This window comes from Rhinopithecus roxellana, chromosome 13 (assembly GCF_007565055.1).
Source record: "Rhinopithecus roxellana isolate Shanxi Qingling chromosome 13, ASM756505v1, whole genome shotgun sequence".
NCBI lineage: Eukaryota > Metazoa > Chordata > Mammalia > Primates > Cercopithecidae > Rhinopithecus > Rhinopithecus roxellana.
In genome coordinates, this window is record NC_044561.1 from 26,093,202 (window position 1) to 26,118,244 (window position 25,043).

Here is a 25,043-nt window from a genome sequence, read left to right on the forward strand (position 1 = left end):
CTGTAGGGTTATTAATTAGCCTAATTTCAATATTGTTGATTCAGAGAACAGAGAAACCCATGGAGAGGAGAGACGGGACTGGCCGGTCAGTGGAGCAGTCAGAATGCAGAAAACATCCATCCATTAAGTGTGCCATCTTACACGGGCATGGTTTGTGGTGCCCCAAAACAATTGCAATAGTAACAACAGACCTCAATGATCACAGATCACCATAACAGATATAGTAATAAAGATTGAAATATGGGGAAAATTACCAAAATGTGACACAGAGATACAAAGTGAGTGTATGCTGTTGAAAATACGGTGCTGTTAGACTGGTTCAAGGCAGGGCTGCCACAAACCTTCAATTTGTGAAAACGGCAATATTTGCAAGGGGCAATAAAGCAGAGCACAATAAAACAAGGTGGGCCTGTAGCAAAACGTACTTTCGTTGCTCATGTAAGTTCCACTACATTGCACGTGGCCTTTTCCTTTTTCTTTTTTTTTTTTTACAGTCTTGCTCCGTCGCCCAGGCTGGAGTGCAGTGGCGCGATCTCAGCTCACTGCAACCTCCATCTCCTGGGTTCAAGTGATTCCTCTGCCTCAGCCTCCTGAAAGGAGCTGGGACTACAGGCACACGCCACCACGTCCAGCTAATTTTTTTGTATTTTAGTAGAGATGAGGTTTCACCATGTTGGCCAGGATGGTTTCGATCTCCTGACCTCGTGATTTGCCCACGTCGGCCTCCCAAAGTGCTGGGATTACAGGCATGAGTCACCGCGCCCAGCCTCTTTTTTTCTTTTAAAGGACTCAGAATTCAGTGTGCTGTTCTTTTACACAGGTGTGAGCAATGTGTGTGCCACGCAGTACTGACACCAGAGGACGTGCATTCCAGGGACACGGATTCCCAGATGCGGCTGCTGCCCCCAGGATAATGCTGGGTGGGTGTACGCAGCCTCGAGGCTGCTTACCGGAGGAATCGTGTGCCTGACACGGTGCCTGGCCCACATCACAGGCTCAAAATCTTTGTGGAAGGAAGTGACTATTAGCACTTTTTAATCTTTTGGGACACTTTCTAAAATATTTCAGTTCCTAAATGTATATTTGTATATTTTATATTTAAATTTATATTTACATTTTAAAATATATAAACTTAAATATAAACTTATACATTTATATTTATTTATATTTTATATAATTAAAAATTATATAAACAAAATTTCCAGATTTAGTGATCAATACACTAGCTACACATACACTTGTGAATAATTTAATTTTTTCTTTGTTCTACAACTTGGCTGACTGGTGTAAGAGGCATAGCTTTCAGCCTATCTTAGCCTAGTAATCTAATTCTTCCTTTCAGATTTATAGTTATGAATTTATATTTTATACAGATTTATATTTATGAATTTATATTTTACAATTTATATTAATAGTTATATTTATACGACTATTATATATTTATATAAATATATATTTATAAATTATATTATATATTAATTACAATATATATTTACAAATAAATAATAAAATATTATTTATAAATATATATTATATATTATAAATATAAAATATATATTCATAAATATAAAATATTATATATTCATAAATATAAAATATATATTCATAAATAAATATAAAATATTATATATTTATAAATAAATATAAAATATTTTAGTTTCTAAAATAAACTACATGATTTTCCATATTTTCCAGTATTTGGGAAAAGAAACTTGAACACTAAATATTTGAAGCAGTGTGCCTATTAAAGTATTTCTGTCTGAAAATTTTACTGAAGAATATTAACATTTATCCATTCCTTCATTACGTTTGGTAGTTTTTCCCTTATAAAAAATATATATTTAATCAAAATTTCCAGACTTACTGATCGATACACTAGTTATGCATACACTTGTGAATAAATTTTCCTTTGCTCTTCAACTTGGCTGACTGGTGCAACAGGTGTAGCTTTCAGCCTGTCTCAGCCTAGTAATCTGATTCCTCCTTTCAGATCTATTTTCTGATATAAAATAATTTATGTAAAGAAGTAAAACCACATTTTTATAGGTTTGTTGAAGGTGTAATGATACACTCTATGGCTTTCCTTTAAAACTTCATTAATATTTCTTTTCAGCTTTACCAGCTGTCTTCTCCTCTTTGAGAGGGGGGTGATCTTTTCTCCCGCTTAAGTTCTTTGTGTTCATTCTTTCTGATTTGAAGATAAAGGCATTTAAAGACATACATACACTGATGAATAGCTCTTTCACTGGATCTGCAAAAGTACTGTGTGTTATTGCTATGACATTCTAAATGGGATATCAATAACTCAAATGCATATTATGATATTGTTCAGTAGTGCTGGTCCTGCTCAAATCATTTTAACATACGAATTCATCCAATGCTTACAAGAGCCCTAGGAAGTGGTATTTTGTCCATATTATAAATGTAGACACTGAGGCATAGAAAGGGAAGTTTGCTCCAAGTTAAACGGCTGGCAGTTGCTCCATCCAGCACTGGATATCAGCAGATGGACTTCAGACACTGCACATGACCTTTTGTGAGTGTGGTTGCTTCTTTTATTACAACTTTCAATCAACAAATTATAAGAAAGTCCTGGTTAATAAGGCTCTTATTTTTTGGTGTAAGGCTCAATTTTGAATACAGTGTGTTCTCACTGGAAAAGAGGGCTGGTGCATTTCTTCTCCTAGTGTGATTTAACTCATGACTTGGTTTATTGCTCTTTTTGTAGAGATTTCAAAAATGATTGAAAATTGCAAGCAGCCTTGTTTGTATACTATAATTTAGATATGTGGGGCTCAAATTCAATTTTAGTTAACTGTAGTATTCAAAAGATCTAGGCACTGCTGCTTTTTATTGCTGTTATTGGTGGTGTTTTCTTGACCTTAATATAGATTGGAAAGTTAGTTAAATCTCAGCTAAAAATTGTGTTTCTGATCATATAATTTGTAATTGTGTTTACATCATCTATTCTTCTGTATGCTAATCAATGCATAATGATTTCTAAAGTGACACTTTCATTAGTCTGAACTGGTAAGACATAAACGTGTCAATAAGTAAATGTATCAATATATGACAATATTGTTCCAATTTAATGTTTTACCTCTCAACTTTCTTTCAACTGCATTTGCCTGATTTATCTTTGTTTACTTATTTTTTGCTTTTAACCTTATTTTTTTGGGGTAGGAGTGCCCTTAGAAGGCAACACATATTTGGCTATTTTCAACACTTGATTTGATAGTCTTTGTTTTTTAATAGAGGAGACCAATCCATTTACATTGATTGTCTTCACTGATAATGAAATTCTATCCGAACACTATGATCCAAGTTGATTTCTGCTTATGTTCCTTTCATGATTGGTCTCATCTTTACACACATGCACAAGTATCACTTGCTTTTTACTCTCAGTGGTTTAGTTGAAATTATATTTTTGTGTATATTTGTGATAGCCTTTATGTTAAGCAAATTCACTCTTAATGACTACATTATTTCTCTAACGATGGAAATCATCATGGCTCCTTCTATCCCATGAGTGACTCCAGCCTGCCACTGCCTGCTTCCCACAGCCTGTAAAAAAATAATAATAATAAGCACTATCTATGGAAAGCAATCCTGTCCTAAAGATTTAAGGGCAGAGGTAGCTCTGAAAATAGATCTCTGTTAGTTTAATTAGAGGTTACAGTCCAGGTTACTTTCAGGTACCAATTGTTTTTCATAATATACAGAGTATATTAAATAATAGTGCTATGAATCTTATGTTCAATTTTATAACCATAGTTACAGCAATTATTTATATCTAGCCCCATGTATTCAACTGATACCAGTGGTCACCATTAATCATCTTCTATGTGACCTTTTCATTGTTTCTGATGCTTCTCTCTTTCCTGATTGACTTGAGTGCATCTTTTCCTCACTTACTCAGGAAAGGTGTGTGGGTGGTATGATAAATGTACCTGACAGCAATAATTTAAGCGTACCCTGAGAATGACCCTGTATGGCAGATACACCTGAATGTGTGCTTTGAGCTAGGGAATCCAGGAGTGGCCAACCCAGAGATTCATTCTTTGTCTATGAGGAACATCTGAGCCCCCAACCCATCCTATGGAATATCTGTTCTAAGGAACATGGCCTACACAGGGGATTGAGGCTCCAGATTTGGGGTTGAATGAAGATTGCCAGGTGGAGCCTGCTTGGGGAAGGTGCTATTTGAAAATGCTACACAAACTGCAAGCTTTTTGCACGTGGTTGTGGTTTTCCTGTCCAGCCTGCCGCCACTGGGCCATGCAGTTATTCCGTCCAGCCCACCACCACTGGACCAGTGGTTGTCCTGTCCAGACTGCCACGACTGGATTGTTTCTGAATGTAAGGCAGTTCATCTGTCCATCCCACCGCCACTAGCCTCTCTCCACTGTATGTAAGTGCCCCCCTCCAAACCCCCATGTCTCATTTGCTGGCTCTGGGTCTCTTCTTCCACCTCTTGAACCCGGTGCCATCCCCACTGGGGTCAGTAGGGGTTCAGCATAACTGGAAAGCTTTCTGAATCCTCGCAAATCTAAAGCTGTCTTATTTATTTACTTTGTCCAAAAACAACAAAACAAATAGAAATGAGAACAAATTCATAGGTAAAATGATTTTTCAATCAAATTCTTTACATACTTCTCCCTCCTGTTTCCTGGTTCTAAGTCTCACTGAGTTCAGAGGACAGCTTGCGTGTGTGTTTGTGGGGATTACTGGTCTCTTGTCTTTTTATTTGCTTAATATCCCCTGGATGGTTATCACAAGGGTTCCCTTTGTTCTTGAAATTCAAAGATATCACCATAAAATGGCTAGGTTCAGGGTGCTTTTGTTTGGTTTTTCATTGGCGGTTTCCTCCAGCTCAGGTAACTTTCTTTCCGACACTATGTTTTTCACTCTAATGCGATTCTCCCTTCTGTTGGTGCCATTGAAGTTCCCCTCAGAAGTGTACATGACTCTTCGGTTAGATATTCATCCTCTGTCCTCCAGATCTACCAACCTCTCTTGCTGTTTGGTGAATTATCTCTCGGTTTTAAGATTAGTCCCCTTATCACTGTTTTGATTTTCTGCAGTTATATTTATGTTATTGCAGCTCCCAATACACAACGAAACTCTACGTTTACATCTTTGGTGTCTCTGTATCCATCCTCTATTTCATTCAGCAAAGCCTTGGACGTCTGCCTTCATTCTAGGTTCCTCCTCGCCTTTGGGTTCCCAGTTCCTGGGTCACAGCTATGCAGTCCATCTCTGTGACACCAACAAGCAGATGCTTTCTATAAAAGTCTCGTCTGTTTACTGCAGAGATCTATTTTCAGAGCTACCTCTGACCGTAAATCTTTAGGACAGGATTGCTTTCCACAGATAGTGCTTATTATTATTATTATTATTATTATTATTATTATTTTTACAGGCTCATGCTTGAGTTTTGACTTTGAGGCTTAAAAATAAATGCCCTTTTGAACAGGCAGAGGTCAATCAATCCTGGTCTAGAATTAGCCATGGGGCATGGCGGGGAGCTAGTCTTCAGTCTTGCTCTGGTTCCTGCAGGTGTGGGAAGGCCTGCCCACTCTGGGATGGCCTGAAAGGTCTGGGTGATGTGCAGCAGGCCCTGATCTTCACAGGACGCCCAGCAGGCTTCTGGCCAGCTGGAGGCGGCTCCTCAGGGCTGGGCTCTGCTCCCTTTTGGGAGGTCAGACTTCTGTCTAAGCTGCAGAGTTTTCTGCTCCTTTGGGAATGAGAGCTGAATGGAAGAACACAGGTCCCAGTGCGCTCCTGGCCCTCTTGCTTGCTGCTGCCCTAGCTAAGAGGCTCTTCTGCCATCTCTGTGCCTCTTCTCTGAAACTTACCTCCACCCACTGCCTCTCCTCCCTGGCGTGCTGCAGGCTGGGAGCTGAGTCTCTGTAGGACTGAGCAGGGGATGCCCCCCGGGTGGGTAGGATTCCACCTCTTCCTGCCTATGAACCCTCTGATCACCACAGTTTCTAGGTCCTATGGTTAGGCCCAGGCCTGAGAAGGAGGCCCAGGGCTTTTTCCGCATTACAGGAGGTCACTGTCATAGCTGGGGCTCAGAGGACAAGGTACGGTCTTCCACTCCTGTGAGCCCAGGGGGCTTTTCCCAGAGCTCAGCACTTACTTCTTTCTTTCTTTAGGTCATGACAGTTTTTCTTATTTCCAAAGCATATGTAAAACTGGACGCTGGGCAGAGGTTGTGCAAGGATTGAGTGTATGGCTGCATTAATCCAGAAAGCCACCAAGGCTTCTATGGACTTGCAGGGAAGCCCATCTTCTCTCTCCTCCAAAGGCTGGAGAAGCTCGTTGTCTCTGTGAGTGGAGGGTCCCGGGCATGGGCAGGAGGGAAGCTGCAATCCCCCACTCATCCGGTTCTCCTCTCTTGAAATCTCATCAGTCACATGTCCCTGTGTCCTATGAGAACCTGAAGCCACATGGCCATGACTACACAGGGCCAGATCCAACCAACAACAAAATGAAGCTTTTGAGAGATGCAGCAATGCAAGCAGCACCCCAGGTCTCTCCTGCTGCAGCAATGCAACCAGAACCCGAGTCTCTCCTGCGGCAGCAATGCAACCAGAACCCGAGTCTCTCCTGCTGCACAGCACCAATGACCAGATGGGCAGGGGTTTCCCAAAGAAGAGGCTGAGAGTCTGACTTCATTCTAATGCTGGATTCTAATCAGGCATGTGGACATTCCAGAACACTCTGGAAGATGCTACATGTGGAAAACAATTCTTTTCCTACACAGAGAACTTGTCTGTGCCTTAGGTAGGGCAGAAGCAAGCAAGAGGGCCAGGAGCACAGCAGGGCCTTAGAAACCTTTCTTGTCCATCATTTTCCTTTCTTACCATCCCATGAACCTGAAGGGTCAACCCTGGGGGCATCCTTACCCCCTTCTACAGATAAGGAAACTGAAGCTCTAAAGATAAACTGACTTCCACAGGGTCTCCCACCCTAGCATGCAGAAGGGCTGTCACTCTTCCAGGCAGGGGGAGGATGGTGGGATCTGACCCACAAAGTCCTATTGGTACAACGGCCACGTCTCCGGAAGGGGCTTGTCAGTCCCGGAGGCGCACAGCGGCTTGATCGTGCCCAACGCCTGTGGAGGCTGAGATTTCTATTCCAGTTCAGGAAGAGGCGACGTGCGAAGGGACCCAGTGACAGAGCCGCAGTGATGAGGACACCGGCGTTGACGAACGCGATGGGGTAGAGGTGTCATCCAAGGACCCGTGCCACCTGCCACATCTTGGGTTTAACGGGGAGTTGACATTTAAAGTAATTTGGATGCAGACGCAAATCCTTCTATTTCATTTTTAAAGACTGATCTTTAACAAACGGACATGCCACAGGTCATATTTCATTCCCACGGCAGCATGCAGAAGTCATTTGGGAGGGGGTGGCTGGCAGAGCCCGGGTCTCCTGTGTGCTGCTATCTGGGTCCGAAGAGCTGGGCTGAGAATGAGGCACATCTGGACACAGCAGCCAAGAAGACAGTACACACAGGTGCTGTGACAAAGGGACCGGTCCAGCATGACTGGAACCTGGGGCTCAGGGGACAGGCTGGGCACAGGCAGAGGGTAGCCTTGGGGCTAGAGATAGCACCTCACTATTAGGATGGGAGGCCCAGCTATGACTGCCCCTGCGGCATGCACCCCAGCTGATTGGAGGCGGCACCTCACTGTTAGGATGGAACCCCGGCCATGACTGCCCCTGCGGTGTGCACCCCAGCTGACTGGAGGCAGCACCTCACTGTTAGGATGGAACCCCGGCCATGACTGTTCCTGCGGTGTGCACTCCAGCTGATTGGAGGTACCACCTCACTGTTAGGATTGAACCCTGGCCATGACTGCCCCTGTGGCATGTACCCAGCTGATTTCCCACCTTGCATGTTGATCTTACTTTCTTTTTTAAATTTTTGTTTTTCTGTACTTTAAGTTCTGGGGTACATGTGCAGAACGTGCCATTTTGTTACATAGGTATACATGTGCCATGGTGGTTTGCTGCACCCATCAACCCATCACCTACATTAGGTATTTCTCCTAATGCTATCCCTCTCCTAGCCCCCCATCCCACGACACACCCTGGTGTGTGATGTTCCCCTCCCTGTGTCCCTGTGTTCTCATTGTTCAACTTCCACTTATGAGTGAGAACATGCGGTGTTTGGTTTTCTGTTCCTGTGTTAGTTTGCTGAGAATGATGGTTTCCAGTTTCATCCATGTCCCTGCAAAGGACATGAACTCATCCTTTTATTATGACTGTATAGTATTCTGTGGTGTATATGTGCCGTATTTTCTTTATCCAGTCTATCACTGATGGACATTTGGGTTGGTTCAAAGTCTTTGCTATTGAGAACAGTGCCGCAATAAACAATGAGATACCACCTCATGCCAGTTAGAATTGCGATCATTAAAAAGTCAGGAAACAACAGATGCTGGCCAGGATGTGGAGAAACAGGAACGCTTTTACACTGTTGGTGAGAGTGTAAATTAGTTCAACCATTGTGGAACTCAGTGTGGCAATTCCTCAAGGATCTAGAACTAGAAATACCATTTGACCCCTGCAATCCCATTACTGGGTATATACCCAAAGGATTATAAATCATTCTACTATAAAGACATATGCACACGTATGTTTATTAAATTTTTTTTGAGACAGAGTTTTGCTTTGTCACCTGGGCTGGAGTGCAGTGGTGTGATTTCAGCTCACTGCAACCTCCGTTTCCTGGGTTCAAGTGATCAAGCAATTCTCCTGCCTCAGCCTCCTGAGTAGCTAGGATCACAGGTGTGTGCCACCATGCTTGGAGCATTTTTGTATTTTTAGTAGAGACGGGGTTTCACCATGTTGGCCAGGCTGGTCTCGAACCCCTGACCTCAAGTGATCTACCTGCTCAGCCTCCCAAAGTGCTGGGATTACAGGCGTGAGCCACTGTGCCCAACCTGATCTTACTTTCCAGAGTACTGTCAGGAAGGAGTAAGTTCACCTTTGTCCTTTACAAGAAAATTAATCTCAAAGTGATGTCATCTGTAAGATTATAAGGATTATAAACCAATAGGAGAAAAACACGTTTTCCAGCACTTGGCCAGCACCTTCTGCCAATCAGTTCATAAGACTTGGAATCAGACAGTGGCACCAGTTACAATGGCTCTGGTGAGGATCTGAGATCACATGCAGTGGACGGGCTTGAAACGGTGGCACGGAGGCAGTGGGTGGGTTTGAAATGGTGGCACGGAGGCAGTGGATGGGCTGAAACGGCGGCACGGAGGCAATGGCCCAAGTGACTCTAGAATAGCTGGAAGTTGTTCCTCACGGGCTCCTCTATAGGGAAGACACCAGTGTCGAAGGCGGGACCCTATCCTTCCCCTAGGATTGTGTAGATTCCAGGGCCATTTGAAAGTCCAGCATCCCAAAGCCTCACCCATCAAGATGGAGCTCACATCCATCTTCCTGCCTGGGCAACCACGTGGTAGGGCTGTCAGGGAGCCTGGCCCAGCAGGGGACAGTGGTCTTACCGCCCAAGGGAGAGGGGGCCACTCGGATTCCTCATCTGGGGTCTTCACGTGGGTGTGACTTCACTGTGCATGAGGGGGCCTGAGGCAGGAACCAGAAGTGCCTATTCTGGGATCCACCCAGAGAGGGCCCCCAGGGGCCCAGGCAGGACGTGGAGCCCTTCTAGAACATTCCATGGTCTGCAGTGTGAGCAGAGTTCCTCTAAACCACAGTCAGGCCCTGGAAGGTGCTGCTCAGAAATATGTCTCGAGCACAGGGAACCCTGTGGAGGCTCTGTGCCCAGGTGCCAGCATGATGGGGGCCAAGGCATTGCATTTACATTGTGAACGTAATGAGAACTTCTGGGAAGCTGCCCTGCTAGCAGCAAGACAGGGTGTCTCCCCATGTCTTGGAGACCAGGCTTCCCGCACCTGTATAGCCAGAGGATGGTCTCCAGCCGGAAGGACCCTTGTGTCTCCTGGCTACGCACGGTGGGATGCCAGCACCTTGCCGCAGTCCTCGCCAGGTAAACAGAGTGCTGTCTGCCATTTTTTTTTTTTTTTTTTTTTTTTTTTGAGACGGAGTCTCGCTCTGTCGCCCAGGCTGGAGTGCAGTGGCCGGATCTCGGCTCACTGCAAGCTCCGCTTCCCGGATTTACACCATTCTCCTGCCTCAGCCTCCCGAGTAGCTGGGACTGCAGGCGCCCGCCCCCTCACCCGGCTCGTTTTTTGTATTTTTAGTAAAGACGGGGTTTCACCGTGTAGGCCAGGATGGTCTCGATCTCCTGACCTCGTGATCCGCCCGCCTCGGCCTCCCAAAGTGCTGGGATTACAGGCGGGAGCCACCGCGCCCGGCCAAGTTTTTGTATTTTTAATAGGGACGGGGTTTCACCGTGTTGGCCAGGATGGTCTCGATCTCCTGACCTCGTGATCCGCCCGCCTCGGCCTCCCAAAGTGCTGGGATTACAGGCGGGAGCCACCGCGCCCGGCCAAGTTTTTGTATTTTTAATAGGGACGGGGTTTCACCGTGTTAGCCAGGATGGTCTCGATCTCCTGACCTCGTGATCCGCCCGCCTCGGCCTCCCAAAGTGCTGGGATTACAGGCTTGAGCCACTGCGCCCGGCCAAGTTTTTGTATTTTTAATAGGGACGGGGTTTCACCGTGTTGGCCAGGATGGTCTCGATCTCCTGACCTCGTGATCCGCCCGTCTCGGCCTCCCAACGTGCTGGGATTCCAGGCGGGAGCCGCCGCGCCCGGCCTGCTGTCTGCCATTTACTCGGCAAGCCCTTCCCATGCCAGTTCCCAATGATGCGCCAGCCTTAGAGGCCAACCAAGCAGGCCCATTTGGCACCAAAAGGTGACCCCTCCAGCGGTTCTCGAGGGGCGTCCCTGAGATGTTGGATCACGTGTCTCATCTCTGCATTCTAGTCTCTGACTTGGCACCAAAATAGTGTCAGAGGGATGAGAGTGCTGGGGAGAAGACAGGGAAGCAAAGGCCGGGGAAAGGAGAGGGAGGCACTGAACATGTCACTCAGAAAAACCCTAAGCCTGATCCTCACCCGGACCCAACCTAACTTGCTGATCAGCAGGGGGCACCAGGAAATCCCCCGCCCCGCCACACCCACTGGGTTTCCACGACAGACCCTGTCCACCCTTCTGCACCAGGCAAGCATCCTCACATTTCAGCCATTTGCCATTTATGTATTTAAAACGATTCAAAGAACAACTGCTTTAAGGAAGACTGAGCCTAATGCAGGACAATTACTGTAAATGGCGCCCAGCGTGTCGTATCTCCCATTACGAAATTGGCCCAAAGTGCAGACAGAAATAATGTGGGTTTGGTCAAACCCCCTCTTTTTTTTTTGTTTCTGGGCTCGTTTCTGCTGAGGAAATGAAGAGTGTCACTGCTTACAATACTAGCTGATGTGGTGCCGGCCATGCACGTTTTTGTTTACACACAGAATCTATTAAAGTGTCCAGCTATTATTGTGGTGATGAATAGCGGTGATTCGAAACCACGTGAAATGGATTGCAGACAGGGATCAGAGTAATGACTTCGTATTTTTCATTCTTTGTGCAGAACAAAGATTAGTTAGGTGCGGGTCCTGGCCCACTCCATCTCTCAGGCCTGTTTAAGCCTCAGCCTTCTTTGTCCTTGGGAGAGCAGACAGGTGGCGGGGGTCCTCAGGCCACCTTGGCCCACCACCACCCTGCTCTCCTGGGCTGCTGAGAGGCGAGGGAATATCCTCTCTCCTGTTCCTTCACGATCCTTCTGGGCAGTTTTCCTCTCCCCTGGCCATTGCAGCCGTCTCTTCCTTAGCTCAGCCTCCCTCTCCTCCGGTTCCCTGAGCCAGGCTCCATGAATGCCCTCTGATCACACCCCAGACAGACTCGGAGCCTCTGGGCTCTGGCCCAGGCGGCCAGGGCTGAGCTGCTGGCTGGAGGGCTCCAAGGGGGACAGGATACTGCCACCTCACCTGAGGGGCAGTTCTCTGCCGTCCTCCCGGCTCTGCGTCTACCTGGCATCAGTTCCAGAAAGACGGGGGAAGTGGGCCGACCTTGGGAAGCAGAGCCCCCGCGGGTGTGTGCAGGCCAGGGCCCCTGGCGAGAGGGGCGTCTGCACACCTCCCCACATGGGATATTCAAAAGAAAAAGCTGAAAATCCCCCTGGGCCCATAAAATGGACTAAAACTGCGTTTCCTCCACGTTGAGAACAGAGCTGTGCTCCCCAGTCCTCAAGGCTGGGCTGACCTGGCCGGGCAAAGAGGAGTGCTCAGAACATGCCAGCTGGGGGCACGTGGGGACAGACAGATGGTGGAGGGCAGGGTGGGCCCTCAGCCATGGTGACAGTGAGCTGGGGGCAGGGGACACCTTGTCACATCAAAGGAGGAAGTGACCAGCTGTACCCGTCTCTGCAGGGCAAGCCTGGTGCAGGATGGGGGCTCTGAATGCTCCCAGCAACAGAGAGGGAGGAGGCTCACAAGGGGTCTGGAAGGTGGGGGGCGGGGGTGGAACTCTCAGTCACTGAGGAAGCTGCCAGAATCCGAAAAGGCTGCCTGAATTCCTGGTTGACCTCACGGGGCCAGGGGGAAGCCTGGCTGGGACCAGGGTCCCTGTGCGGGGAGGGGTCCCCAAGGCCCTGGCTTGGCTGTGCTCTGGGGAGGAGATGAACCACAGGCTCCTGGTGGGGGTGGGACAGGGCAGACAGGTCGTACGGGAGGATGGCACCCACACAGGTCTGCCAGGCCCACGTCCTCTCTCCCTGCTTGCGTGCGGTCAGCTGCCTGGTTAACAATGAATCTTCCCCCAAGACACCTCTTAAGTTCCCTCCACAACCACAGCCACTGCCTTCCTGCTTGGGGGCCTCCCCGCTGTCCCTACGGAGGCTCAGCGTTCAGCTACAGGGTCCCCTTCTTCCTCCAGCAGCCCTGGCCTTTGCTGACTAATGGCGGCCACAGCAGGGCTCAGTGTCTGCTGTGCAGGGGACCAGGAAGTGGCCATGGTAATCCAAGGGAGAGATCGGGTGGGGATGCCTGGGTGCACCCTGATTACCACCTCGGTTCTCGCCTGCCTGCGTTGGGAGAGGGCACTGCAGACCCTCCCGGACCCTCTGCTTCTGCTCAGCCCGCAGCCTGCTGTCCGCAGCAGCCCTGCCCTGGCCATGCAAGGCCATGGGCTCCACAGCCCGCCCGGCTCACGAAGGCAGCTCTGTCTCATTCCCAGATGAAGTCCTCCCCGACCACACACAGGACAGAAGGCTCCCGGGCCCTGCCGACGGGCCCTGCCCAGCCTGGGGTCTTACTCCTGGTGAAACCTTGGTCCCTCTCGACGCCTAAGCCAGGCTTTCCGGGGTGCTGGACCAGAGGACCTGAGGGGACCCTCTTCCCTTGACTGTCCCCTGACCAATTCATCGGGGCCATCACCCTCCTCAGAAACTGTGCCAGATGATGATCCTGCCGTGTGGCTCCTGGAAGGCTGAGGCCAGGCCTGCTCTGTGGTCCCTGAGAAGCACTGGAGCTCTCCAGTGGTACCTGCAGTGCCCAACAGAGAACGGGGCCTGATGAATACGTGGGCACTGGGTCCGGCTGAGGCAGTGCTGGCTCAGCTACAGTTCTCCAATATTCCCACGCTGGATCCTCAGGGCATTTGTGCTTGTTTTCCTAGAAAAACCCTCACATTTTCCCCTCCCTGAATGTCTGCATATTTGGAATTCATTTGCAAACTCCTGCTACAGGCATCACTGGGTGCTTCTTCATTGCCCTCTCCCTGGGAGACCCTCCTTGTCTCCTGACCCCTTCCCCTCATCTTCACAAGTACAGGTGCGTGCAGGCTCCTTCTGGGATGTACAGGGCCGGAGCCTGTTCTCCCTGCACCCTTGACGGCCCATTCCAGCGGTGACGGAGTTCCAGGTCAGGAGTCACAGCCTGCGCTCTGCAAGACCTGGCACCACTGTTTCCCGGCTTCGGCGATCTGCTGAGAATCCAGCAACACTCTGCTATGGACGTCTTTGTCCATGACCTAGTTTTTCCCTCCGAGTTTTGGGGACGTTTTTCATCTCCCGTGGCCAGAAATTTCATGCTGGCATGCTTTAGGATGCGACTGCATTCATTCATTTTCTGGTCTTGGTGAGTACTCTCACAGAGGAAACTGACATCTCAGTGCTGGAGAGGTTTTTAGAAAGCATTTCTTTGATAATTTCTTCTTCCTTTTCCTCTATTTCAGGAGGCTGTATCGTTCAGAACTCCTGAATCAATCTTCTGATGCTCTATTGTTTTCCTTTCCTAGTTCCCATTTCTTTTAGAAAATTCTACTCTCTGCTTTCTGAGAGATGGCCAGTTTCACGTCCCCAACATTCTACTGGATTTGTAACACATTCTGCTGTTACACACACACAGGCACACAGTACCTATAGGCATACCACATGTACATGTATGTACACATCTGTGCCATGTATACGTGTGCGTGTGTGTACAATTCCCCAAAGCGCTCTCCAGGTTCTTTTTAAAATTGTACTTTAAGTTCTGGGATACGTGTGCAGAACGTGCAGGTTTGTTACACAGGTACACATATGCCATGGAGGTTTGCTGTACCTATCAACCCATTATCTAGGTTTTAAGCCCCACATGCATTAGGTATTTGTCCTAACGCTCTCCATCCCCTTGCCCTGCACCTTCCAACAGGCCCCGGTGTGTGATGTTCCCCTTCCTGTGTCCATGTGTTCTCATTGTTCAACTCCCACTTATGAGTGAGAACATGGCAGTGTTTGGTTTTCTGTTCCTGTGTTAGTTTGCTGAGGATGATGGTTTCCAGCTTCATCCATGTCCCTGAAAAGGGCATGAACTCTTTCTTTTTTATGGCTGCATAGTATTCCATGATGTGTATGTACCACATTTTCTTTATCCAGTCTATCATTGATGGGCATTTGGGTTGGTTTCAAGTCTTTGCTATTGTAAATAGTGCTGCAACATACATATGTGTGGATCCTAAGCAAAAAGAACAAAGCTGGAGGCATCACGTTACCTGATTTCAAACCATACTACAAAGCTCAAGTAACCAAAACAGCATGGTACTGGTACCAAAACAGATATATAGACCAATGAAACAGAACAGAGGCCTCAGAAATAACACTACACATCTACAATCATCTGATCTTCGACAAACCTGACAAAACAAGCAATGGGGAAAGGATTCCCTGTTTTATAAATGGTGCTGGGAAAACTGGCTAGCCATATGCGGAAAACTGAAACTGGACCCCTTCCTTACACCTTATACAAAAATTAACCCAAGATGCATTAAAGACTTAAATGTAAAATCTCCAGGCTTCTTGGCGTTCCTTTAATGAGCTCCCCATCCCACTTGTCTACTGCCAGGCCACCAATAGCATCCAGACTCACTGTCCAAACTCAGTGGTGACATCTGTGGCTGGGGTGGGCTTTCTGGCCAGGCTCACCTCTGTCTCATGAGGCGCCTGGGCCTGGCCAGCAGGCCCCACTCCTCACCCAGTCCTGGGCTCCCCTCTTCTCTCCAGCAGGACAGGCTTGGGGTATTGACACCTGCAGGGCTCAGGGGTCAGAGCCAGTGTTCCAGTCTGTGCATGGGGTCACAACCACACCCTTCCACCAGTCAAGCACATCCCTAAGGCTGAGCCAGGGAGGGGAAGCAGAGCACTCATGAGGAGGAAGACGGAGGCCCCGGACTCCTCACCTCCCCGCTCCCACCTGCCTCCTTGCCTCCCCGCTCCCCTCCTGTGTCTGGATGCATGTCTGCTGTCTCTGAGGCTGAGTTGTGGTTTAGCTGGTGTGCTGGTCCCTTCCTCTGCTGCCTCGATGACTCCTGTGGCCTCTATGTTCCTCGCTCCTCTTCCTTTGGCTTCTCTGGTTTTGTTTCTCTCCCAAAGAGTGACCTTTGCTTTCTACCATGTTTAGGAGCACGGCGATAAACACCCGGCTGGTGGGAGGTGGGCTTCACAGGGGGCCCCTCTGGCCCCCGACTCATGGCACCCATGGGTTCTGATCTGGGCTTGGTGAGTTCAGTGGATGGAATGGAGGGTCCCCGAAGTTCGTCTGCTGGGGAACCTCAGGATCTGACTTGATTTGGAAATAGGTTCTTTCCAGATATTATTAGTGAAAGATCTTTAGATGAAATCATCCTAGATTTAGAATGGACTGTAAAGCCAATGGTGGAGTGTTTATAAGAGAAGAGAGAAGGAAATTTGGCAAACAGAGCAGGCCCCATGAAGACGGACGCAGAGAATGCAGTGCTGCGGCCATGAGCCAAGGAACACCTGGGGTCACCAGAAGCTGTGAGAGGCAAGAGAGGGGCCTCCCGAGAGCCTCCCAAGACCGCAGGGCCCTGACCACTCGATCTTGGACCTTCTGGCCTTCAGGCCCATGAGATAATATGTTTCTGCCATTTCCAGCCACTCAGAACATGGTCACTGGTTATGACGGCCTCAGGGCACACGCAGGAAGTGTATCTAGAAAGAAGCCTCCCGTTTCTTGACTGAGCCCTTAGGGAGCTGAGCGGGGATCTCATCTCAGAACATCGATTTTCACCTAATCTCCTGGTTTCCAGAAGTTCCTGCCACGTTTGGCTGTGTTTCTACTGTAGGGTCCAGAACCGCTCAGGTCTCTCCCTCTCCAGCATGAGCCTCTGTGAGTCTAGTCTTCTTTGGGTTCCACAGGCAGCTGAGGCCCAGGTGTGTGGCTGGGGAGGACCAGGAGTCTCTTACGCAGCCTTTCACCTGGGCCCATCTCCACAGCGCTGGGAGGGGGCCGCCAGCACTGCTCTGCATCAGAGTGGAAGCAGAGCCCGCACACTGCTCCCCTGAGGCTCAGCTCTCCTTGTCAGCTCCGTCCACCGGCTCCCATCCTTCCAGACCTGTCTTGCTGAGTTTGCACTCAAAGCAGGAGGCCATTTTCCCCCTTTCGTGTACCTGTCATCTTACAGGGGGTTCCATGAAGGAAGTGTGAGCATCTTGTCCTCTTTAACAGGGACCCTGGTGCAAAGGCGTCTGCTGTTTCCTGTGGATGGCGCCTCCCAGAATCAGGGCTCGGTGTGCAGGCCATGGACACTGTCCTTCTGCAGGGCCGCCCTGGGCAAAGGCCCGGCACGGGAACACACTCCTGTGCCCCAGCCGCCTGGCGGATTGGCACAGACACGGGAGGGCTGGGCCGGGATCCCAGTGTTGACACCTCCCTCTTCACATTGGGGTGCCCGGAGGCAGGGGTCCTAGCCTGTTCTTCCCACGGATCCGTGAGTGGGGCCACATCTGACACACACTAGGCTCTCAGAATCCGAGACTGAAGACACCTCACGGTTTGTGCTTCCGCACAGGTGCCTTTCCTGGGATGCGCCCTCCTCCAGGCTCTGAGCTTGCAGGAAGCTCAGGGGCAAGGGCCTCAGTGGCCTAGACAAGGCAAGCCATCCATTGGGACAGGGGCCGTCCAGCCAGAAGGCTCCTCCCCATAGCAAGCTGGCTCCTAAATCCCAAACAAGGCTGCCATAGACAATGCTTAGCACTGCTGGAGATGCTAACAGGAGAGCTCTCAACCACGAGAACAGAACCTTTTCCAGAGGGGCGTGTAGGTGACCTGAATCATCGATTGGTGGTGAGACTGACCTCCAGAACTCGCCGACAGGCTGACAGCACAAGCTGCCCAGCCCAAGTCAGCAGCAGTTTATGGCAAGATGAGAGAAGAGACAGCATTTTGGCAGGCTGCTGGCCGGGCCGCCAGGCCCCAAGGAGACCTCAGTGTCCTCCTGTCCGTGTCCAACGGAGGCCCTGGGATGGCCTCACTCCTGGGATGCCTGGCCAGGGTGGAATTTAGACATCCAAGCCCCCACGAGATCAGCGGCAGCTGCTGTCTGCACATCCTCCGAATCTCTCACGTTGGGGAAACGGGCTTTTAGCGTAATGAGTTTCCATGAAATACAAGTTCCCAAACAGAACCATACAGAAACCCCACTGAATTTTTTCACCCCTACAACTGTGATTTCACGCAGCACAGAATTAGAAGGTGGTGCTCAATAGCGAACGTGCAAACAGGATTTCCATCTAGCTGGCTGATTCCGATTTAGGAGATGGCGCAGCTCACTGACAAGTATCTTGCGATACATAAACATTCCAAAAACGTGGCTGAGCAAACACTGATGAGAATATTTCCGAAAGCCAGTCGCTTGCACGGTCCGCAGCCCCAGCCTCGGAATATCTGTGGAGAGAAGACCTGCTCGTGGCCTGGCCTGCTCCCCTCGGCCCCACGAGCCTTTCCTGTCCCTCCTCCTCCAGCTCTGCGAGCCCGAGCCCAGCTCAAGGACAGAGGAAGCCAGAGCAGAGCAGGGAAACGGGAAGAAGGGCGGACAGCAGCTCTGGGCCTGTCCCCAGGGAGCAGGAGCCAGAATGGGGAGCCAAGAAGGGGCGCTGCTCACGCCTCGGGAGAACCTGCGACACCCACCCAGGGTCCCCTCGCCTGGGGCAAGTGGATGTCCTCAGGGCAGAGCCGGCTGAGAGGCAGGGCCTGGAAGAGCATTGCAGAGGTCAGTTTCTCTCAAGCCCCCACAGGACGCGGATTTCCAGCCTTTCATAGCAACCTAGGAGAAAGCCTTCTCCCATACAACCATGCGTGCGCAGGCGCGTGCCTGTCACCGGGCGCTCGCCCTCCTGACACAGATGCCCTCTCACATTTTCATTCTATTCCTCCCTCCTCTTAAATGCTGGTCATGACCTATTAAATTAATTTCACAAGCCACTAACGTGGTGACGACCTGTACTTTCAAAAGCAGTGATCTTGGGCCGGTGTGGTGGCTCACACCTGTAATCCCAGCACTTTGGGAGGCCGAAGCAGATGGATCACCTGAGATCAGGAGTTCGAGACCAGCCTGGCCAACATGGTGAAACCCCGTTTCTACTAAAAATACAAATGTTAGCTGGGTGTGGTGGTGGGCGTCTATAATTCCAGCTACTCTGGAGGCTGAGGCAGGAGAATCACTTGAACTCAGGACGTGGAGGTTGCAGCAAGCCAAGATTATGCCCTTGTGCTCCAGCCTAGGTGACAGGAGCAAAACTCTATCTCAAGAAAAGCAATGATCCTGGAAACAGAAACAGAAGCATCAGCATGTGCCTGGAGTCCACACTCGGTTAATCCATGAATCCTGAATCCACGTGTCACACACAGAGGCGCAGGCGTTGCCAGGGGACGGGGCAGCAGCAGCCTTAGGCCCAGCACTGGTGCTAGGCGACCCACACTCTGGTGGGCCCATACAGACAAGCAAACGGCAACGGCTCACACAGGAAGGGGTTGGGGAGTGACGGGGGCTCGGCATGATGGTGGAGCGTAGCTGGCAGGCTGGGAGCCGGTGGCTGCCTGCATCAGGCCTGTGCTGGAGGCGGGCTCTCATCTGAGAACGTGGCCATTAGGATGGAATTAGCAGCAACTCAGTATCCACTGGGTCTCTAAAAGCCAAGTTATGAGAACACCGTCATCTCTCAGAAAACCAGTTTATGGTAAAGGGTGAAATCTCCTGGAGTGCTCATTTACCATCCATGAGAGAACTCAGATGCAATTGCACAACTGGGATTGAAGCTCCCAATTCTATGGTGTTTGGTTCAAGAGCCCAACTAACCTTTTCAGAAAGCTTTGAACACAGGTCACCACAGGCCAGCGATTCTATTAGGAGCCGGCTCTCCTGTTGTTCCCAGACTTCTCCCGAGATACCTGGGAAGACGACAGGGCCCACCCCGGTCCCCTGGAGTGAGCACACGGTCACTCACCGAGATCCACCAGCCCAGGCACCCGTGGCCATGTAGACAAGGTGCCCCCGCCATGGCAACGTGAGGCAAAGGCTGAGAGACAGGTCCTCAAGCCCCCGACACACGCTCTCCCCCAGGAAAGCAGAGCCATCCCCTCCACCTATGAGACCTCACTCTCCAGAAGAATCAGGCTCCCTGAGAGTGACCAGCCCGGGAGGGGCGCCTGTCCTTCCCATGCTGAATGACGGAGTGTCCTGCTACAGTAGGACTCCCACCTGCCCAGGTCCCTGGTCCCTGCAGGTGCCCTCCCAGCTTCCACCAGCAGAGGCTTGGGGGGTCCCCTGCAAAGTGTCCTAACGATGGGAAGATCAGAGTATCTGAATCTCCTGAGCTGAAAGCCACGTGGGGTCTCACGCCGAGCCAGGTCTGAACTTTGCGTTGAGCAGACCAGGCAGAGTCAATCCCACCTCCCTGGACTTCTGTCCCCCTGGCCACCAGCGGTCACTCCAGCTCGCGCAGCCGCAGTATTCAAGCCTGTGAAACTGAGCTCCCAGGCCTGCGAGGCCCAAGGGAAGGAAAATCCGCAGCCATCTCCATCAGGCTCTCTGAGCACACCAAGCACTGGACAGGTGCAGCTACTGTTCCCAAAGCCGGGAAGGCTGGAACCCCTCTGGAATATCCCGGGTGCCTGGTTAGCCTCTGTCTCAAATGCCCCAGATCAAGGGGGGCTCACTGTCTCCTGTGGTGGGCCCTGTAGGCTTGGACTGAGCTGATGCGGAGAGCACCTCGGTTCCCCGTCTCTGCACGCACAGAGGCCGTGCTGGCCAGGCAGACCTGGACGGATGTGGGAGGCTGGCTGGGCGGCCCTCGTCTGGTTCTGGGGTAGGTGAAGGGGTCCCTGATGAGACTTCATGAGAATGACTCAGGCGCTGAAGAACTAAATGGGAGGAGGAGAGAGGAGGAGACAGGCATTCTGCGTGAATGCGGGAGGCAGGGAGGGCTGGGTCCAGGGTTTGGGCCAACAGTGAAGAAAGGAAGATACCATGAAGCTGTCTGACAAGGCGTTCTCCAGGCAGCCTGACAGGCTGGGGACAGGCCACATCTGTGTCCCCCACTTACCAGCGTGCGCCCTGCGTGCGGGGGGCTTCACTGATCACTTTAATTAGCGTTGCCCTTATCAGGGCCAGAAGGTCTGCCACGGTGACCCTGGGCAGAAGTGGCTGCAGAGCTGCACCAGGAGAAGCCTTCATGCAGATCTGAAGACTCCGATGCTGCCCGGTGGGCGAAGGGCATCCCTCTAGGGGGATGCAAATGCTCTGAAGCAGGTAGAGGGGGTGCTGGCAGAGCACTGTAAGTGTGCCCAACGCCACTGAGCTGCTCGCTTTAAAATGGACTTTATGTTATGTGAATTTCACCCCAATAAATTACCAAAAACCAAAATGTGATGATGCCAGCAGCCTCCAAGTAAGGACCCAATCCTGTTCCCGCCAAGCACCTTGATGCCTCTGGAGGGGCTGGGCCAGTTCTGGCCCTGTCACTGGCTCAGCAGGGCTGTCTGCGTCGAAGTGACACCTTTATCCACTGCCAGCTCTCACGGGGTCTGTGGACTCCCTGACTTCCCACCCCGGTGAACTGAGCAGTCAACTCACAGAGGTGCATTCGAGTTCGTTCCTGAAGGGGTGTGGCCTGAACGCTTGGCTTGGGCACCTCGTGGGCCTCGAATCACAAGCAGGAGGGGCTCATCAAAGGGTGACTGAGAAGTGATGGGTCACTGGCAGCTGGGACCCAGACTGGACTCTCACACCCATCCCTCCAAAATTCGGGCAAGGCAGCTGCTCATGTTGAAGCTTCTACGAAGGAAGCGAAAGGCTGCGCCTGACCGGGGTCCACAGGTGGATGGAATGCACCTGCTGTTTGTGTTGCTGGAGATTCGGGGAGGCAGCGCAGGCCTGGGAACCCCAACGAGCAGGGACAGAGCGGGGCCTAGGCCCCCTCTGCGGGCAGGTAGCAGTAAGGACATGGTAGAGTACTGTGCATTTCACGGGTGCAGGACGGAATCATCTGTTTCTGCACTGAATGCCAGATAAACAAACACTGACCAGGCAAGCCCAGGACCTCAGCTTAGATCAACCCGTGCCCCTCATCTCCTGTCCTGTCCGCATGCCTCAGGGTGGCACCAGTGCCCGGCCTCACACTCCTCCTGTAGGCCCACATTCCAGGCAGGCACTCCCAGGGGGCCCTGGGCCGCCAGCGAGGCTGAGTCTGCATGAACTTCCACAAATGCAAGAGGCCCCTGAGAAACCCATGGAGGGCTTGGAATGCTGCCTTGTCCATCTCACTGACATCCTGGCTGTAGCAGAAAGCCATGCGACTCCCAGAAGACGACCCTGAGAGCCCCGAATTATGTTAGAACCCCAGGGATCTGTGGTTCTCCTTGGAGCAATGCCACCAAATTGGCCTCTTGAACCAAGTGCCGGAACAGCCCAGCCGAGCCCTCGCTTGGAGGCCGCTCAGGCAGCAAGAGGAAGGATTTCCCTGCAGCCCACTGTGAGGGGCTGCAGCCCCGTCTCTGTGCAATCCTTGGAGGGGGCTCGGATGCTAAGGGCTTTCCAGATCCTTCTGCCCAGCGACAGATCTCCCTGACTTAACATTGTCAGAGCATGGAGCCCAGATCCATGTTAGGGAAATCCTCAGCCACTCACGTCCTCAGCTTCCAATGCCAACCTCAAAGCAGGAGGAGCCAGGATAAGGGGGTACCACTCGCCAGGGAGAAGTCGAGGCCACCCCACAAGTGAATGCCCCAAGTCCCATGCACGTGGGCTCCCCTCCTCTGCCTCTCTCCTCTGCCCCTCTGCAGGGGAAACTGCCTCAGAATCTGTGGCGTGCCTGAAGGAACTGCCTTCAGAAAAGGCCCAGGGCCACCTCGCGTTCCCCAAGCTTCTGCCCTTGGGAAGAGCAGTTCTAGACACCCAGGTCGGCTGTGGCTTCGGGAGGATGGGGTGTGCTGCGTGCCCCACTCAGTGGGACAAAGAGGAGCTGAAGGACCCTCTGGGTCTCTGGTGTGAGCAGCTACTAGGCCAGGCCCAGGAACGGAAGGAGCACAGCTGGACGGAACCTGCACCCGACTCTGTCTCTGCAGAAGCTCCCTGTTCCCTGGGGGAGTTATCAGAAGCTCATCTTTAGGAGGGGCGGACGCCTCGTCCAGCCGGGAGTCACGGGCACATCAGTCCAGAAACAAGGTGGCCCTACCCAATGGATTTCGGGGCCTGGTCTGTGATCTGACTTCCGGGCTGACCAGCCTTGCAGGTGGTTCTTCATCCAGCTCTCAGCCCCCATGTACTCATGGGCCCTCTGCCCCAGGACAGACGGTCAGGAATCCGGCCCCCGAGAGGGACGTGGGGGAGGAGACAGGGCCCTGGCCTCTCTGCACGAGGACAGAGTGAGCAGCTGCCACCCGTCCTCTCGGAGCCAGGGTGGCGTCCGAGGCCCGCACATGCCCCCTCCCCAGCACACACACGAGAAAGCCAAGGGCCACATACCGTAGTGGTCTTTATCCTCCCGCCGGGCTGCGTGCACGTCCAGCCTGACCGGTTGATTAGCAAGTCGCAGCCTTCCCCCTCCAGACACGGAAGCATGTCACACCACTGCTTGGTCTTGATAATTCTTGCTGCAGAAGAAAAGAGGGAGGCAGTCAGCATGCTGCTCTCGTGGATCGCGAGGGTGTTGCCGAGGGGACCTGGGTCCTGACACTGGCTAGGAGGGCCCTCAGGCAATGCCCGGTATGGCTCCACCCAGGGACCCTCAGGCAGGGACACCGGGCCCAGGGGCTTCGCCAGCTTCCTGGTCTCCTGCTTTAGTGCTTGCTCCCCAAGTCCTGCTTTGCCATCGGCCAGTCGTGGAGCAGTAAGCAGTGACCGAGGGAGCTGGAGACACGTCCGTGGGGCAGAGCTACGGCCCCTCCTGCAGCGTGGCTGCCTCACTCTCTCTTGTCTGGCATCCACTAGAGAGCAGGGAAAGGCAGGAGGAGGGGGTTCCCAGTCAGGACGTCCTCAGATGCAGCGAGGGCGGGCCTGTGCACAGGGTGGGAACCAAGGGGGTCCAGACTTGGAGTTCAGAGTGAGGCCAGGCAGGAGGTGGGGAGTCGATGCCCCATCATTGACTGGAGGATTTCACAGCAACCCCTGGACCCCATCTGCAGATGCCCAGCGGACCCCCGGGGCTGGCCCAGCACCAGCCATGTCAAGGCTCCAAGGTGAAAGGATGTGACCAGCCATGACAAGGCTCCAAGATGAAAGGATGAGTCCTTGTCATGACCCCCGGACAGGGCAGGGGGCAGGGCACTGGCCCCCCACCAGCACAAGGACTCTGAAGCCCACATCAACTCCTTCCGTGCCACAGAGAATTGCATTTTCTCTCTTCCCTAGAAACCCACCCCATTTTGTGGCTGTAGGGTTAGGGAGACTGGAAATTACTCTCTACTAGAAAGCCCGAGAAGCAAGGACTTCATGGCAGAGTAAAAGCTCATTGTATTAACATAACCTTCACTGCCGGAATCTCAAAAGAACGATTAGTCATTTCTCAAACTCGGAAAAAATAGGTCCTTCCTAATGAACACGTAATTACTTTTATACAAATTGAACCTACAAACAGGGATTGCCATCCCGTTGAAAAACGTAGGCATTCAGCTCAGACACCAAACACCTGCCATGCAGTATTTCAGTTCAAGTTTAAGTTATAAACATGTACATTTATATACACAGGATTCTACACCAACCTTAACCCCATGGTTGGAGATCAGGGAGAACTTTGCATCTTACATGAAAAAGAAGTTTGAAAGTTTGGGGCCAAGGCTCTAGGAGAATGGATGGAGTTGTCACATAGTCCCACTGCACTCGCTGGTGAACGCCACGCGCCCCACGCTACGTGCAAAGTGGTTGGACTGCATGTGACTCGCTTCATGCCAGTGCTGGGAGGGCCAGGGTTGGCCTTCTCCTCCCCTTCCTCACCCACTCACAGTTCCTCGGGGTCCTCACTGTTCCGAGCAGAGGCTTGGAACTCATCTTGTTGGATGCAGGCAATTTACCTATGAAGCCCCTTCCTGCTTCCCTTTTAGGTCCCTCCTTCCTGGGGCTCAATGTTTGATGGGTCCAGTGGCCCCAGGATGCAGAGAATCCAGGGTCTGGGCTACCTCAGCTGCCAGCCCTGCAGAGTGCGGAAGGACTCTCTGTCACCCACACCAGGCCCAGGCTGCACAGACACCTAGGCCCAGGGCAGGACTGGCCCCC

General features: G+C 51.4%; 1 protein-coding gene across 2 annotated transcripts in view; it reads right to left on the bottom strand.

Annotated features, from left to right (window-relative positions):
* TAFA5 (TAFA chemokine like family member 5) overlaps positions 1-25,043 on the bottom strand; it is a 267,862-nt gene that overhangs the window by 19,515 nt on the left and 223,304 nt on the right. For both annotated transcript variants that reach the window (XM_030915774.1, XM_030915773.1), the window contains exon 3: positions 23,298-23,425. In XM_030915774.1, coding sequence (XP_030771634.1) covers positions 23,298-23,425 — 128 coding nt within the window. The remainder of the gene's footprint in view (positions 1-23,297; positions 23,426-25,043) is intronic.